General features: G+C 44.5%; 1 protein-coding gene across 1 annotated transcript in view; it reads right to left on the reverse strand.

Moving 5' to 3' along the window:
- Positions 1–17,957, reverse strand: part of LOC121568619 (sodium/potassium/calcium exchanger 3-like) — a 45,066-nt gene that overhangs the window by 15,861 nt on the left and 11,248 nt on the right. The window contains exon 3 of the mRNA XM_045221107.1: positions 4,078–4,154. Within this exon, the coding sequence (XP_045077042.1) occupies positions 4,078–4,154 (77 nt within the window). The remainder of the gene's footprint in view (positions 1–4,077; positions 4,155–17,957) is intronic.

Consider the following 17,957-nt stretch of genomic DNA (forward strand, 5'->3'; position numbering starts at 1 on the left):
TGGCAGTTAACAGAGTTGTAATACTGTGGCAGTATGGCAGCCGTCTCTCTCTCTATCCAGCTGTGAAGTCCCCTTATGGCTGGGCAGGGTGTGTTTTTGTGTGTGTGTATGTGGGTGTTTTTAGACACAGCATCCTCCGTGTTGTCTCTGTTTTCAGACACAGCAGCCTGTTGCTGTTGCCTGTTGGTTGAGTAAGAGTCTTTGATTAGTTGAGTTTTTTGGGGGAACAAGGGAATTCCAAGAAATGACATGATGCTTTGATGGCGGACTAATCCTCTCATGCTTACATGAGTGAATGGGGTCACCAAGGCATAATAGTGATTTTGGAGGGAGAGAGATACAGTGCCTTCAGAAAGTATTCATACCCCTCAACTTATTCCACATTTTGTTGTGTTACAGCCTGAATTCAAAATGGATAAAAAAAAAAAAACATTATTCACCCATCTACACACAATATCCCATAATGACAAAGTGAAAACAGTTTTTTAGAAATTTTGCAAATGTATTGAAAATTAAATACAGAAATATCTCATTTACATAAGTATTCACACCCCTGAATCAATACATGTTAAAATCACATTTGGCATCGATTAAAGCTGTGAGTCTTTCTGGGTAAGTCACTAAGAGCTTTGCACAGCTGGATTGTACAATATTTTCACATTATTCTTTGAAATATTTTTCAAGCTCTGTCAAGTTGGTTGTTGATCATTGCTAAACAGCCATTTTCAAGTCTTGCCACAGATTTTCAAGCAGATTTAAGTCAAAACTGTAACTAGGCCACTTAGGAACATTCAATGTTGCATTGGTAAGCAGCTCCAGTGTATATTTGGCCTTGTGTTTTAGGTTATTGTCCTGCTGAAAGGTGAATTTGTCTCCCAGTGTCTGTTGGAAAGCAGACTGAACCAAGTTCTCCTCTAGGATTGTGACTCTGCTTAGCTTTATTCTGTTTATTTTTATCCTAAAAAACTCCCCGATGACAAGCATAGCAACTGTTTTAAAGTCACCATTGGCCTCATGGTGAAATCCCTGAGTGGTTTCCTTCCTCTCCGGCAACTGAGTTAGGAAGGACGCCTGTATCGTTGTAGTGACTGGATGTATTGATACACCATCCAAACTGTAATTAATAACTTCCCCATGTTCAAAGGGATATTCAATGTCTGCTTTTTTATTTTTACCCATCTACCAATAGGTGCCCTTCTTTGCGAGGCCTTGGAAAAACTCCCTGGTCTTTGGGGTTGAATCTGTGTCTAGAATTCACTGCTCGACTGAGGGACCTTACAGATAATGGTATGCCACTAGGCACACACTGGCTGAATCAACGTTATTTCCACGTCATTTAAATAAAATTACGTTGAACCAACGTGGTATAGACGTTGAAATGACGTCTGTGCCCAGTGGATTTCCATTCCATTAGTCTGAATCAGAGCCAGTAAAACACAACAGGAGACCACATCAAGTATTCTGCCTACCATAGAAATAGAATCAAAAACATAGATAAATAGTCTTCTATGTCTATGTTCTGAACCTCTGCAAGGCAGACAGGCAGGAGGATTTAGGAGGCCCATCAAACAAATGGAATTGGTACATTTGACCTATTCCCTTCATAGTTGTTCCTCTCCTTCCCTACATCTACCCATCCTCTGTATCACCAATGCCCTCTATCTTCGACACCTCCACATCCCTAGTACCTCTGTAGTCCACACCTCAGTTTAGCGCTCTGCCCTACACACCTCCACACATCCTGCCTGCTCACCCTACCTTTAAAACCCAGCCTACAGAAATGCCCAGCCTTCTGCTTCATCCTCCCACTACACACACAGGCCTCACACACAAAATTACAAACATACACGCACATTCCCCAACCCTGCCTACTCTGCTAGTCCACAGAACTAGTCCACTATATTTGATGGAAGTTCTGCTCTCACACACACACACACACACACACACACACACACACACGCTGCTCCGAGTCCACACCTAAACCTGGTTGTAATTGGGTGTGTATTTCCAGCAGGCAATAAATAAAATGCCGGCTGTGCTGACAGGACCCCAGCTAGAGAGGGGAGCACACACACGCACACACACACACACACACACACACACACACACGCGCACACACAGTTGGCAGGCCTCATTCGGTATAGTACCAGATGCTCTGTTCTGTTCCTCCAAGCAGGATAGTTTGGACTCGGGGGCCATTTGTTTAGCCTTGGACGGCGGCCCGTTAACAATTATCCCATGGTTCGCACTATGCACAAACACCCAGCCAGCCGAGAAACACAGGGGGACTGACTGAGAAGTTGTTAGTTTTCCACTGTGTTGAGTGTGTGATTTATTTTTTACGGGAACTTAAAATAGTTGATTGAGGTGTTGTGAATGTGAAAGGTTGATTAAAGACACACAGACAGACATGGGAAAGGAGACACCCAGTGGGAAAGGGGATACCCAGTGGGAAAGGAGATACCTAGTAGGAAAGGGGATACCTAGCGGGAAAGGGGATACACCTAGTGGGAAAGGGGATACCCAGTGGGAAAGGGGATACCCAGTGGGAAAGGGGATACCTAGCGGGAAAGGGGATACACCTAGTGGGATAGGGGATACCCAGTGGGAAAGGGGTACCTAGTAGGAAAGGGGATACCTAGCGGGAAAGGGGATACACCTAGTGGGAAAGGGGATACCCAGTGGGAAAGGGGATACCTAGTAGGAAAGGGGATACCTAGCGGGAAAGGGGATACACCTAGTGGGAAAGGGGATACCCAGTGGGAAAGGGGATACCCAGTGGGAAAGGGGATACACCTAGTGGGAAAGGGGATACCCAGTAGGAAAGGGGATACCCAGTGGGAAAGGGGATACACCTAGTGGGAAAGGGGATACACCTAGTGGGAAAGGGGATACACCTAGTGGGAAAGGGGATACACCTAGTGGGAAAGGGGATACCCAGTAGGAAAGGGGATACCCAGTGGGAAAGGGGATACACCTAGTGGGAAAGGGGATACCCAGTAGGAAAGGGGATACCCAGTGGGAAAGGGGATACCTAGAAGGAAAGGGGATACCTAGTAGGAAAGGGGATACCTAGTAGGAAAGGGGATACCTAGCGTGAAAGGGGATACACCTAGCGTGAAAGGGGATACACCTAGTGGGAAAGGGGATACACCTAGTGGGAAAGGGGATACCCATTGGGAAAGGGGATACCTAGTAGGAAAGGGGATACCTAGCGTGAAAGGGGATACACCTAGTGGGAAAGGGGAGACACCTAGTGGGAAAGGAGATACCCAGTGGGAAAGGGGATACCCAGTGGGAAAGGGGATACACCTAGTGAGAAAGGGGATACACCTAGTGGGAAAGGGGATACCCAGTGGGAAAGGGGATACACCTAGTGGGAAAGGGGATACCTAGTAGGAAAGGGGATACCTAGCGGGAAAGGGGATACACCTATAGGGAAAGGGGATACCCAGTGGGAAAGGGGATACCCAGTGGGAAAGGGGATACCCAGTAGGAAAGGGGATACACCTAGTGGGAAAGGGGATACCCAGTGGGAAAGGGGATACCCAGTGGGAAAGGGGATACCCAGTGGGAAAGGGGATACACCTAGTGGGAAAGGGGATACCCAGTGGGAAAATGGAGACCCAGTGGGAAAGGGGATATCCAGTGGGAAAGGGGATATCCAGTGGGAAAAGGGATACCCAGTGGGAAAGGGGATACCCAGTGGGATAGGGGATACCTAGTAGGAAAGGGGATACCTAGTCAGTTGCACAACAGAATGCATTCAACCAAAATGTGTCTTCCGCATTTAACCCAACCCCTCTGAATCAGAGAAGTGCGGGGGGCTGCCTTAATTGACATCCAGTTGTTGTTGGGAGTTAACTGCCTTGCTCAAGGGCAGAACGGCAGATTTTTAAACCTTGCCAGTTCGGGGATTCCAACCAGCGACCTTTCGGTTACTGGCCCAACGCTCTTAACCGCTAGGCTACCAGCCGCCCACTGGACATGCACTCGCTCGCTCGCTTGCTCACTCACACACACACACACACACACACACACACAGTGTGAGATCAAAGTAAAGAAGACTGAACTCACACACAGGACATGCAGGGCCACAGCTCCTTCTGTCCTCTCCCTGTGGGTGAACAGATCTGTAGGGAACTCGTGCAGAGCTGGAAGAGACAGAGACATCGGGTTACACAAGCAAGAGAGTGTGTGTTTGTGTGTGTGTTTGAATTGCGTGTGTCTATGTTCTGACGTCCTGTGAGGTCAATGCTACTAGCAAGCTAATGGAGGACACAGAACTCATATGAACTGACAAGGGCCAGCCCTGCAGCACCTTGCCGAAATGTGTATTTGTGTGTGTGTGTGTGTGTGTGCCTGCGTCCATCCATCTGTGAGTGTGTGTGTCCGTCTGTGTGTGTCTGTATGACAGTCCTGCAGCATCCTGCCAAGGATTGTGTGTGTGTGTGTATGAGAGTGTGTGTGTGTGAGCGTGCATGCCTCCTCTGAGAACTGAAAGACCCACCAGAGGAGAGGAGAAAAAGAGATGGAAAAAGTGAGAGTGAAGAAGAGGACAAAGAGAGGGCAGAGAGGAGAGAGAGAAAGAGTAAAAATAGAGCTCAGGGTTAGGATATGTAGGGTGAGGAGGGTAGAGAGAGGAGGGGAGGGGGATGAGGAGGAGAGAGGGGAATTATAAATGGAAAGAGAGTAAAGGGAAGGGGTACAAGAAGTGCTAGAAGCGAAAGAGAGGGGGAAAAAGAGAGGGGGGAAAGAGAGAGGGGGAAAGAGAGAAGGGGGAAAAAGAGGGGGAAAGAGAGAGGGGGTAGAGAGAGAGGGGGAAAAGAGAGGGGAAAAGAGTGAGGGAGAAAGAGAGAGGGGGAAAGAGAGGGTGAAAAGAGAGGGGAAAAGAGTGAGGGGAAAAGAGAGGGGGAAATAGAGGGGGAAAATAGAGGGGAAAAGAGAGAGGGGAAAAAAGAAGGGGAAAGAGAGAGGGGAAAGAGAGAGGGGGAAAGAGAGAGGGGAAAGAGAGAGGGGGAAAGAGAGGGGGGAAAGAGAGAGGGGGAAGAGAGAGGGGGGAAAAGAGAGGGGGGAAAGAGAGAGGGGGAAAGAGAGAGGGGGAAAGAGAGAGGGGAAAAAAGAGAGGGGGAAAGAGAGAGGGGGAAAGAGGGAGGGGGAAATAGAGAGGGGGAAAGAGAGAGAATAAGAAAAGAGAGAAAGAAAGAGAGCGAAAATACCTATGTTAACCTCTCACTCCACACTTCCATGCCTTCCTTCCTTCCTTCCCTCTCCCTCCATTCATTCATTCTCGTTCCTTCCCTCTCCCTCCATTCATTCATTCTCATTCCTTCCCTCTCCCTCCATTCATTCATTCTCGTTCCTTCCCTCTCCCTCCATTCATTCATTCTCATTCCTTCCCTCTCCCTCCATTCATTCATTCTCATTCCTTCCCTCTCCCTCCATTCATTCTCCAGACCCCTCTCTCCTCCTCTCCTCCTTTTCTCCCTTCATTATCGCACCTCGTCCACCAATCAACAGTATTTTCATGGGCCACTGCTAACATCTGCTCCAGATTTCACCACGTTTCCACTGGAAAGGCCAGCCAGACGGTCAAAGTTGTGCTAGCTAGTAGCTATAGCTAGTAGCTAGCACAACCATTGCTTCCACTAATGCTAATAGGTGCTAATACAGTGAGGCTATTGCTAACTAAAATGTAATTTCACCACTTTCCACTGGAAAAGCCAGACAGACAGTCAGAGAGCTAGGCTAACTATAGTAGTTACTGCAGCAATGCTATTGCTACAGTAGCGATGATATTACTAACTTAAGCTAGCATTCTGTGGTGATTTCAACATGTTTCCACTGAAAAAGGCCAGCCAGAAAGTCAGCTAGCTACAGCAGTGATGCTATTGCTACATAACAGTGGTGGCTGGTGGCACTTTGGGAAGGACGGGCTCATAGTAATGGCTGGAACGGAATCAATAGAATGGTCTCAAACACATTAAACACCTGATTTCCAGTGTTTAATACGATTCCATTCACTCCATTCCATTCATTATTATGAGCCATCCTCCCCTCACCAGCCTCCTCTGCTACATAAGCGATGCTATTGCTAACTCAAGCTAGCATATCTGTGGTCATAAGGCTTGAACAGATGCCTGTTGCTCATTTAGGTACTTTGAGGAGAGTGGAGGAAATTATAAGTTTGATGTTTGAAATGTCTACAAATGGCTGTCTCTTCACTTTCGGCAAATGCCTTAATTCATTCAAGGGCTGAATCCCAACACTCTAAAATGGCTTTTCCTCCTCACCTGCATAAACTTAGTTCACATCTTCCCAACCTTTTACCTTCTACCTTTCCCTGACCCATTTACACTGCAAACTAAGTCAACCTCTCATCAACTCTATGTGCCTGAGTGGATGCACTCTATTACCCCTTTCACACTATCCTGCTGACCTGAGCCATACTGTTCTGGTTCAGATGTTGTCCTTTCCAGCACAGGCTAGCACAGTACAGCTCAGCTGTTGCTCAGCTCAGTAGTGTGAAAGGGGTATAGTTCTTTGGTGACCCATGTACTGTACATTCTGTATGTGTTTGATTGAACACAGGTCTGTTCCTATGTTATATTACGGACCTCGTCTAACACAACACACACAGTAAAACAACACAGAGAGTAGAGAGGAGGAGGAGGACTGCCATCTCATGGTGTGTGTGTGTGTGTGTATGTGTGTGTGTTTGTGTGTGTGTATCACGGCATCGGCAGCTGGATGTGTTTAGTTTTTACAGCTACGAGTGCTACACGCACGGACGCATGCGGGACCACACACACACACACACACACACACACACACACACACACACACACACACCAAGACGCCTGCCCTGCCTACGCATTTTCTGTTCTGTTTGCTAAGGAAAACACATCATGATGATGGGAAATAAACATTATATAGAGGATAAAGGGATCTGTTCTAGGAACCAGAGAGAGAAATGGAGAGAGAGAGAGAGAGGAGAGAGAGAGAGAGAGAAAGAGTGAGAGAGAGAGAGAGAGAGAGAAAGAGAGAGAGTGAGAAAGAGAGAGAGCGAGAGAGAGAGAGAAAGAGAGCGAGAGAGAGAGAGAAAGAGAGCGAGAAAGAGAGCGAGAGAGAGACAGACAGACAGACAGACAGACAGGGAGATGAGCAAGTTAAATGGGGGTGTACTAGAGAGAAAGAGGACACAGAATGATACGAAAGACAGAAAGAAAGATAGACAGAATGGAAAGCGAGAGAGACAGAACAAAATAAAAGAAAGAGAGAGAGCGAGAGAAGGATGCTCAAGGTGCCCGGCATCCTTCTCTCGCTCTGTTCTGTGAAGGGAGTAGTACACAGCGTTGTACGAGATCTTCAGTTTCTTGGAAATTACTCGCATGGAATAGCCTTCATTTCTCAGAACAAGAATAGACTGACGAGTTGCAGAAGAAAGTCATTTGTTTCTGACCATTTTGAGCCTGTAATCGAACCCACAATTGCTGATGCTCCAGATACTCAACTAGTCTCAAGAAGGCCAGTTTTATTGCTTCTTTAATCAGCACAACAGTTTTTCATAATTGCAAAAGGGTTTTCTAATGATCAATTAGCCTTTTAAAATGACAAACTTGGATTAGCAAACACAACGTGCCATTGGAACACAGGACTGATGGTTGCTGATAATGGGCCTCTGTACGCCTATGTAGATATTCCATAAAAAAATCAGCCGTTTCCAGCTACAATAGCCATTTACAACATTAACAATGTCTACACTGTATTTCTGATGAATTTGATGTTATTTTAATGGACAAAAAAATTGCTTTTCTTTCGAAAACAAGGACATTTCTAAGTGACCCCAAACTTTTGAACGGCAGTGTACATACATACATAAAGTTCATGCATGAGTACATTACTACTGACGCACAAAAATTCCACCATCCCCTTTCATCTTTAACGTCAAATAACGTCAAACCATAGAGTTGTATAGAGGGCCTGTTTTAGCATGGGCCCATGCTGCCACAGAGGAGGCCATTACAAAGATAGGAGGTGAGCTCTCTAGTACATCTCTATGCATCAAACTGAAAACGTAGTTGTAAGCAGGAGGAAAGTGGACGGGGGGGGGTATATTAAATGTGGTTGGAGGGGTTAGCTGGCAGAGCATGGCATGGCAATGGGTACTACAACAGAGTGTGTGTGTGTGTGTAGCATGGCAGAGTGCATTGGAGTCAGTGTGCCCAGACTAATGCCCAGTGCCAGGGGGATACAGGCAGCAGATGCGCCCAGCCATGTCCAACACTCTACCACTCTGGCCCTCTCTGCTGTGAACAGTACTACAATGCCAGATACCAACTCACAGCCAAGTACACACCCTTCCACACACATGCAGGCGCGTGTGCGCGCGTGTGCACACGCACGCACACACACTCACTCACACACATTTACACTCACACACGAGGTATGAGAAAACACACACACTCCCACCAATGGCACAAACACTCTAAAGCATTGCCTGCAGAGAGTTTTACCCTTACATTACATCCAATAGGAATCTTAAAAACCCTGATACACCACTAATGGAGAGACGGTACAGTATCTCTATTAAAGTTTTGATCTTTGTCTGACTCTGAACTGACTAAAAGCAGAAAGTGAATATAAAACCCACCAGATGCCAATCCATCTGTACTGCGTAACAATTCCTGATTTTTATGTAATTGTTGCATTTGAGATATGAGTCACCTGATTCTATTCAGTCAGTGTACAACAGTAGGGCATAGGAGGGCCATTTCAAGAGCACAAAAGATGCCTGTGCTTTAGAAGAAAGGTACAGCTGGCTTTTCATAGTCCATAAACAAGGTGAATATACTGAGTGTGTGTGTTCTTTGTCAGGAGACAGCAGTAGCACTTGTATAAGGACAAAGGAGGTCAGAGAGAAAATGAGAGAGAGAGAAAGAAAGGTAGAAATGGGATGTGAATAAAGTGTTGCAGTATGAAGGTTATCCTTTCAACAAAGGGAATGTGGTGGATTAATGATAGTAGACTCATGAAACTACATATCTTGTCTACCTTGTACTGTACTGTTTTGTACTCACTCATGTACATGCCTATACTGTAGACAGGCAAGCACACACACACACACACACACCGATTCTAGATGACTACATACAGTAGCAGGTATTTCACATCATGCCCTCTGGCTTTTAAAAGGTAAGTAACACATGACCACTCATGTCACACATAGACAACATTTAATTGACAGACATTAAGATCTAAATGACAGATATTAACATCTAAATGACAGATATTAACATCTAAATGACAGATATTAACATCTAAATGACAGATATTAACATCTAAATTACAGATATTAACATCTAAATGACAGATATTAACATCTAAATGACAGATATTAACATCTAAATGACAGATATTACCATCTAAATGACAGATATTAACACCTAAATGACAGATATTAACATCTAAATGACAGATATTAACATCCAAATGACAGATATTAAGATCTAAATGACAGATATTAAGATCTAAATGACAGATATTAAGATCTAAATGACAGATATTATGTCATGTTAATTATAATATTGTTATAATCAAATAAAGTTACCATAGCTTTATACTACTTTATATCTATCTAATATTTAAGGGACAGAATCTTCCACCCTTCAATCTGCGTTGAATGGAGTACACATCTCTTCACTCATTCCCATTTGACATAATCAACTCCACTACTTGTGTTGGAGTGAGTGCTAGCTGGCGACGGAGCCAAGTGCAAGCCGAGGCAGCGACCCACTCCATAGCAACCATGTCTTCATCAGAGTGAGTGGGTTTAACACACACACACACTTCCGCCAACTGTGTCTTCTTCAGAGCGAGTGGGTTTAACACACACACACACACTTCCGCCAACTGTGTCTTCTTCAGAGCGAGTGTGTTTAACACACACACACACACACACACTTCCGCCAACTGTGTCTTCTTCAGAGCGAGTGGGTTTAACACACACACACACTTCCGCCAACTGTGTCTTCTTCAGAGCGAGTGGGTTTAACACACACACACACTTCCGCCAACTGTGTCTTCTTCAGAGCGAGTGGGTTTAACACACACACACACTTCCGCCAACTGTGTCTTCTTCAGAGCGAGTGGGTTTAACACACACACACACTTCCGCCAACTGTGTCTTCTTCAGAGCGAGTGGGTTTAACACACACACACACACTTCCGCCAACTGTGTCTTCTTCAGAGCGAGTGGGTTTAACACACACACACACACACACTTCCGCCAACTGTGTCTTCTTCAGAGCGAGTGGGTTTAAGTGGCAGAGGGAGACAGGTGCACAAAATAATACACATCTTTAACCTGGGGGGAGACACTCACTAGCATACAGTACATTGGTCATTAGCATTGACCTGCTGTATAGATACAAGGTTGGCGGAGTGTGTGCGTATGTATTGATTGAACATTTCTAAAAGATCCAGATGTATATTATGGCAAGGGAATGGTGAAGAAATACAATATATGGAAAGATGTGGTACTGAGAGTATTCATTGTCAGAATAATGGCTACTGTGGGTAGAAGATATGGAAAGCATTTATGCCTGAATGTCAGTAAGAAAATGTATACAGTAACCAAGACATGTTTTCATCTAGACATATGTTATGGTCTATAACGTGTGTGTTTGTGTCTGTGTTTCCATGTCTTTGCATCATGTACAGTATATAGGCCTTTTAAAACCCACTTCACTGTAATAACACCATTTTCTCTTAGCCTCAACTGAAAACCCCCACTTAGAGTTTAGACTTTCCAGAGTGGACATATCTCTCTATGTATCTCTCTCTCCAGGCTACCTTCTCCACTTCGCTAATGGCCTCACAAGAAAGGGAGAGAGAAAGAAGGGAGTGTGCACATGAAAGAGATAGGAGAGAAAGAGATATGGGGAAAATGAGGCCAAGAGAGGACAAGACAGAGATCCTCCTCCAGGCTGTCTGAGCCTGGCCTGGAACACCATGGTAATTAGCACCAGGTTAGCTGGGGTGGCCCTACCCTTCTATAGCTGCTCTGCTCTGCTGCAGCGGCCACCCCTACTGGCTATAATAAACACACACACACACACACACACACACACACACACACTCTGTGTTGGCTATAACACTCAGCCAGGTCACCCGTGATACAAGTCAGTATTCGACGTCCATCCATGTTTGAGGACGTCGGGAGATGACGTGGACGTTTCGGTAAACCTCTGATTCCAAAGGTTGCAAGTTTGAATCCAGCGATAGAAAGCTGTTTTTGATATTTTTGTTTTAAGCCTATCCCAAACCTTAACCCTTACCTTAACCATTTGGAGTTAATGCCTAACCTTAAGAATTTGGAGTTAATGCCTGAACTTAACCCTAACCTTAAAAATTCAGAGTTCATGCCTAAACTTAACCTTAAACACCTCGAAATTTGACGTTTGGAACAACTTTGAAATGTTACATTTGAGAAACATGGATGAACGTCTAATTCTGACGTGAGTCTGTGAGAGCTGGTAGATAACACTGGCTCAATATGCATGCACACGTGCACACACACACACACGTGCACAAACAAACACTGCCACCGCCCCACTCCATTCTCGCTGCAATCATAACCCAGTCTCCCAGTTCACTCCTCACTAAAGCTCAATCAGAGGAAGTCACTGCATCAATCAGCAATCAGACCTCAGTCAGTTGTACTCTCTCTCCCACTCTCCCTCTGCTGCTCTTGCTCCCCCTCCCTCCCTCTCCCTCTCTCCCTTCTCTTTCTCCAACTGTCCCCCCCCCTCTCTCTCTCCCCCCCTCGCTTGAACTGTCTCTCTCTCTCTCCCCTCTCTTTCTCTAACTGTCCCCCCCCTCTCTCTCTCTCTCTCCCTCGCTCTAACTGTCTCTCCCTCTCTCTTTCTCTAACTGTCCCCCCTCCTCCTCCCTCCCCCCTCCCTCCCTCCCTCCCTCCCTCCCTCCCTCCCTCCCTCCCTCCCTCCCTCTCTCTCTCTCTCTCTCTCTAACTGTCTCTCTCTCTCTCTCTAACTGTCTCTCTCTCTCCCCTCTCTTTCTCTAACTGTCCCCCCTTCCTCTCGCTCTCTCCCTCGCTCTAACTGTCTCTCCCCTCTCTTTCTCTGTCCCCCCCCCCCTCTCTCTCTCCCTCACTCTAACTGTCTCTCTCTCTCCCCTCTCTTTCTCTAACTGTCCCCCCTCCCTCTCTCCCCCCTCTCTCTCCCTCCCTCTCGCTAACTGTCTGTCTCTCTCTCTCCCCTCTCTTTCTCTAACTGTCCCCCCTCCCTCCCTCCCTCCCTCTCTCTAACTGTCTCTCCCCTCTCTTTCTCTAACTGTCCCCCCTTTACACTCTCCATCCTTCCTTCCCTCTCTCTCTCTCTCTCTCCTCCTCTCTCTACCTCTTTCATATTCTCTCCATCACTCCTGTCTTGCTCTTTGTTTCATTTATTTATAACCACAGTTGGAGCGAGGGGATGAAAAGTTGGAGAGTAAGAGAGCGACGTTCTGAGAGTCTTTAGGGAGATCCATCCATCCTGCAATCTCTGCAGTTTAAATATAGAGAGCTCCATCCATCCTTCCTCTCTCTCTCTCCCTCTCTTCCCTTCTCCCTCCCGCTCTTCTTCACTGAGAAGACGAAACACAATGAAACTAATGCCACTACTGCATATTTCATATTGTTCATCACAACTAATATCTCCACATGTACATCAAACAGGACCTAATGAGAGAGTGTGTGTGTTTTCACTCACTCACTAAAATGAATCTGTCACAGCAAGTTAGCTAGCTGCAAGAGAAACCAGCTGCAATCTGAAAGTGTACGAGTACAGTACAGCGCTGTATCGGTCTCATGGGTTTGTTAAAAGCGAGATGTGATGTGTATAATTACCGTGGTAACCGCTACATGCTTGTTAAACGTTCCATTAAGTTAGTTAAGTGATTAACAATGTTGATGATGAGGTTTTCAGATATTATTGAAACTACTTTTCCAGGTGTTCTTCTATGTAAGCAAAACTTTGTGATTAGCGCATACAATTGTTTACAATATGCATAAATTAGGGACAGGAATTTTTCTTCACCATGTGACCTGACCAGGACAAACTCTGGGCCTGATGCATAGCATACAAGTCAACTTCTCTTTCTTTATCTTGTTGTTTAGAACTCTACCCTGATTGCATTAACTGGGATATTAAATAAAGCAAATGTCAAATGTATCAACACAAACATCCCAAACATGCAAACACACTCATACAATATTGATCCATCCACACACACAGTCCTTCCCTTAACAGATAATTAATTAATAGACACATTGGAAATATTGTATATTAAATACCATAAGCCTGGTGCAAACACTCTGAAATATGAATAACAGAGAGAAAGAGAGAGGACCATTCCGCTGTCTAAGCAACAGAGCAGCAGTTACAGCAGAAACAGCTACCCCCAAATATTCCTCCTCTCTCTCCTCTTCTCCTCTCTTCCTCCTGGTGATGTCATCTCTCCTGAGCCGAGGCCCGGGTTTGTTATGTAACGTGAGCAATGCTCTGTTCGTGTGCGCGCGTGTTGGTATGCTCCAGGGGGGCTACCCCCCATCTCCTGTCGTCGCTAACGGTTATATAATTATTTAAGGCCGTTGTCATGGAAACGGACGGGCACACTGCTGTGGGGGGGATTATGTGTAGTCATTTCTATTGGGGGGAGGGGGGGGGATTGGGGGTATTACGAAAGGGGAAGAGAACCAGTGGTGGGCTGTACTGGACTGTTGACTAAGCATGTTGTATTAGTGTGTGGTGAGAGATGGAGGAGAGAGATGTTGTATTAGTGTGTGGTGAGAGATGGAGGAGAGAGATGTTGTATTAGTGTGTGGTGAGAGATGGAGGAGAGAGAGAGAGACAGAGAGAGGAAAGGGAGAAAAAAAACAGAGATAAGGGATAAGCAAGCAAGATAGAGATGGAAAGGGCATAAAGTGAAAGAGAGAGAAGTAAAGAAGGAGAGAGAAAGAGAGAGAGAGCGAAATAAGAAAAGAGAGAGAAATACACTGAAGGGTGAACTCTGTGACATTTAAAAACATTTGGGAAGACGACAAGATGTACTGTCTGTGCCTGTTCCATGAATTTCATGTCTCATTTCTCTTCTACCAAACCAGTAATAGCCAGATCCATTTGTCAAATATAATCACCGCCTTCCATTGTTTTACACTTTTGATTCATTAAGTCGTTTGTCACTGAAAAGCTTAATAAAAAATCTGTGTTACTGTTAACCCCCCAAGAAGCAACAGAGAGAGAGAGCGAGAGAGAGTGAAAGAGAGAAAGAGAGAGAGAGGGAAAACCTTCTTCCGCTAAAGCAGAGAGATGGGAAGCAGACACTAACAGGGGTTGACCCTTCCCCTCTGTATGACAAAGGGTTACCCATCTGCCACAAGTCACCTAACTGTTCAGGGAAACACTATGAAAGTCCATTTTAACATTACTAAGGGTGAATAGGAGACAACCAGTAGAAGTTTCTTATAGCACCAGGATTGTGGATTTGATTAGCGTTTTGGGAATATACTATATCTGTATAATGTGTTAACTGAGTCTCCATATCATTCATTATAATTGTATCAAATTGTAACATAATTAATTGTTGTTGCGGTGAAGCCTCATTAATGTATGGGCGTCATGGCAATGATAAATAATGATGATAAATAACCGCTAAACGCAGAGCTAATGAATTCTTCGCTAACTAGCTCTTCTTAACAGGACATCAAGCACTATAGATTTACTATAGACGCCACACACACACACACACACACACACACACACACACACTTCTATCAACGATCATCAGCTACTGGAGGCAATCCAGCCAATTATGAGTTGTGCGTTTCGGCATCTCACAGTCCTGAATAATTGTGTGTGTGTGCGTGTGTGTGCGCGCCTGCGTGTGCATGTTTCAGCATTTCACACTGCGGGATAATTATGCACGGTGGGAGAGGTTGTTTTTGTGTGTGAAAGGAAAAACACAAAGTACACAAACAGCAACCCCCAAGTGACGAGGTTGGTGTAGCCACCTTTAATCCTACTGTGTAATTGCTTGGCTAAGAAAGTTTGTTATCGACGAGAACGATGGAAGGAAGATGGAGAGGGTAGGGTAGAGAAGAAGAGTCTTTAAAGGAGTAGTGGTTGAGGCATATCTGTTTGAAGAAGGTCTTCGAAAGGAACGGAGGCCGGTTTTTGGAACTTCAGAAGAGGGAGATTTGGTTCACCCTGAGGTGAATTGAAAATGTTATTCAATTCATCTTCTGGTCTTTGAAGGGATGTTAAAATCTAGACTAACATATTCACTATCATCAAAACAGAAATCTAACCAATGAAAATGATAAGGCACCATAGCATCTATAGGCCTACTCATTTCTAACCTCATCAAAGGGAATATGTTGATTGAAGCATGATGTAAACTAGTCGCTCCAGAAAGTCATCGTTTCCTTATTCCTTCCATTCCTTTTTTTCTTATTTATTGAAGAGATGGAGAGAGGATGACAGAGAGATGGAGGCTAGAGAGAGAACGCGACACAAGGCAGTAGGCTTGATTCGAACCTCTGCCAACACGTCTACACATGCATGCGGGAGGCTGTAGCCTAAACCTCTAGACCAGGGGTACTCAACTCTTACCCTACGAGGTCCGGAGCCTGCTGCTTTTCTGTTCTACCTGAGAATTAATTGCACACACCTGGTGTCCCAGGTCTAAATCAGTCTCTGATTAGAGGGGAACAATTAAAAAATGCAGTGGAACTGGCTTCGAGGTCCAGAGTTGAGTTTGAGGGCTCTAGACCATTCAGGCCACTTGTTCCTTCCAATCCTTTAACACTATGGATAAAACACAGATTCACATTGCCCAGCCTACAGTACTGTATCCCTGTATGCCTGGTAGATTAACAATAGCCTCAAATAACCCTGAAGTAGGCCAACCATCCAACCCAACCATCCAACACGCTCTGTCCTACAGACACACACCACATCAATTTCACTGGGATTGGAGAGAAGAGAAAGAGATCTTGAATCTGTTTGCATGCTGTTCAAATCCGTCATTGCGGAATCCCATAGGATCACAGCAGAGCAGCAACGGTGTTTATGATTGGATGTTGATCACTCCTACACACGGTCTATAGCAACGTCCCAAATGACACCCTATTCCCTTTATAGTGCACTACTTCTTACCAGAGCTATATGGGCCCTGGTCAAAAGTAGTGCACTATATAGGGAATACGGTTCCATTTGGGACACCTTTTATTGTCAAAGAAAGAAACAAAACAGAATACGAGCTGAAAGCACTGCTGCTTAAAAAATGACATACATCATTGGGATAGAAATACACACTGAACTTCAGCCCAATGCACCATACGGCTGCGTTGCAAAGGATTCTGGGGAACTGACTTGACGCGGTGGGGGAACTAGAACATTGTAGAAGAGAGATGGTGTTAAAACAAGGACAAGAGAAAAGTGATGCAATAGCACGTACAGTACAGTATCTCTCTCATGCATAGGTCGACAAAACGGAGAGTTAACAGAATTTGGTTATGACGAAAACAAATAGTCATGGTACCCTATCCGTGTACACTCATCACCAGACATTTAGTATGGTTAGAGGATATTGAGGACAACAATGACAAAACAACAACAACAACAACATCATTAGAGTCTATGCAGTAGTTTTCAGTCTTGGATTAAAATGACGCTCTCTGGAGCCAGGCTCATGCATGTGCACCGTGCACGGCCGGTCTAGTGTGCATCCTGGTTGTGCACGTGGAGGGTTAGGGGCCTCCTCTCAACACATGCTCAGCAGACGCTGATGCGTGGTGACACATTGCGTGTCGTGAGTGTAGCTACCTTGCTGAGTAATGTGACATTTCAGGTCTCTGTGCTGCATCGCACACACACAATCTGTGCTGAGCAAAATAAGATGTGTGTGTGTGTGCCAAACCACATTTTCTCTACAGCATAAAACCTCCACTTCTGAACACATATCCTCTACTAGTCCTCATGGTAATGCTTTCCTGCAGTTGTATGTTACATTTGTAGTGCTGAGTGATTAACTGAAATGTCTGTAATTGTTTTTTTTTTAAACAACTAATTGACCTATGTCGGTTCAATTATTAGAATAATTAGTTATTTTTTCTGTAAACTCCATGTGCATATTGCACTGCAGTTTATCTAGAGATAAATCAGATCATGCCCGAACTGTGCAATGTAGTAGGGAGTTGTAGTTTCCAACAGGCCAATGTTCAACACAGTTTAGTGCAGAAAACGTGGTAATTAACTACAATGACCATAACCCATTACGTTGCTACTTGTCCGGTCCGTGTTTCTTTTATGCCTGCTATGTAAGAGACAGACGAATGCATGATCAAGAGGGGATATAGAGAGCAGTTACATCGAGGGGTATTGGTATTCAGAAGCCATAAAAGTATGCCTTATTTACATTGAACTACTAAAATAGTGATTTTGATTGACAGCATAGGCAGCAGCTCTATAGAGATAATATAATATATATATATATATAAAACAAACGTAATATACACAACAACTGAAATATTTTATTAAAGTAATGTGAATAAATGATGGTTAATAAGTGATAAGCAGTAATGGACAGTCACTACCATCATGGGACTTTTACTAATTGTTTTATTCTGCGTTGTTACATCATTCAACCCACATAATGCATAGTGCATTTAATGTTTAAAAAAAGGATCAAAACCGAATAGAAAATGTTGATTCTTTTTTAATATTCGAACCGAAACAAGCTCAAAAAGCACTAATAACTCATCACTATACTATACTATAGTACACTATACTACATTTGTAATGTATTTAATACATTTGCTGTATCTTAAGAGGACCATTCTTTAAAATGTACTATGCAATAGGATGCCTACTATGATCTTTTGAAAGCATATCGTT

This window comes from Coregonus clupeaformis, chromosome 7, assembly GCF_020615455.1.
Source record: "Coregonus clupeaformis isolate EN_2021a chromosome 7, ASM2061545v1, whole genome shotgun sequence".
In the NCBI taxonomy this organism is placed as follows: domain Eukaryota; kingdom Metazoa; phylum Chordata; class Actinopteri; order Salmoniformes; family Salmonidae; genus Coregonus; species Coregonus clupeaformis.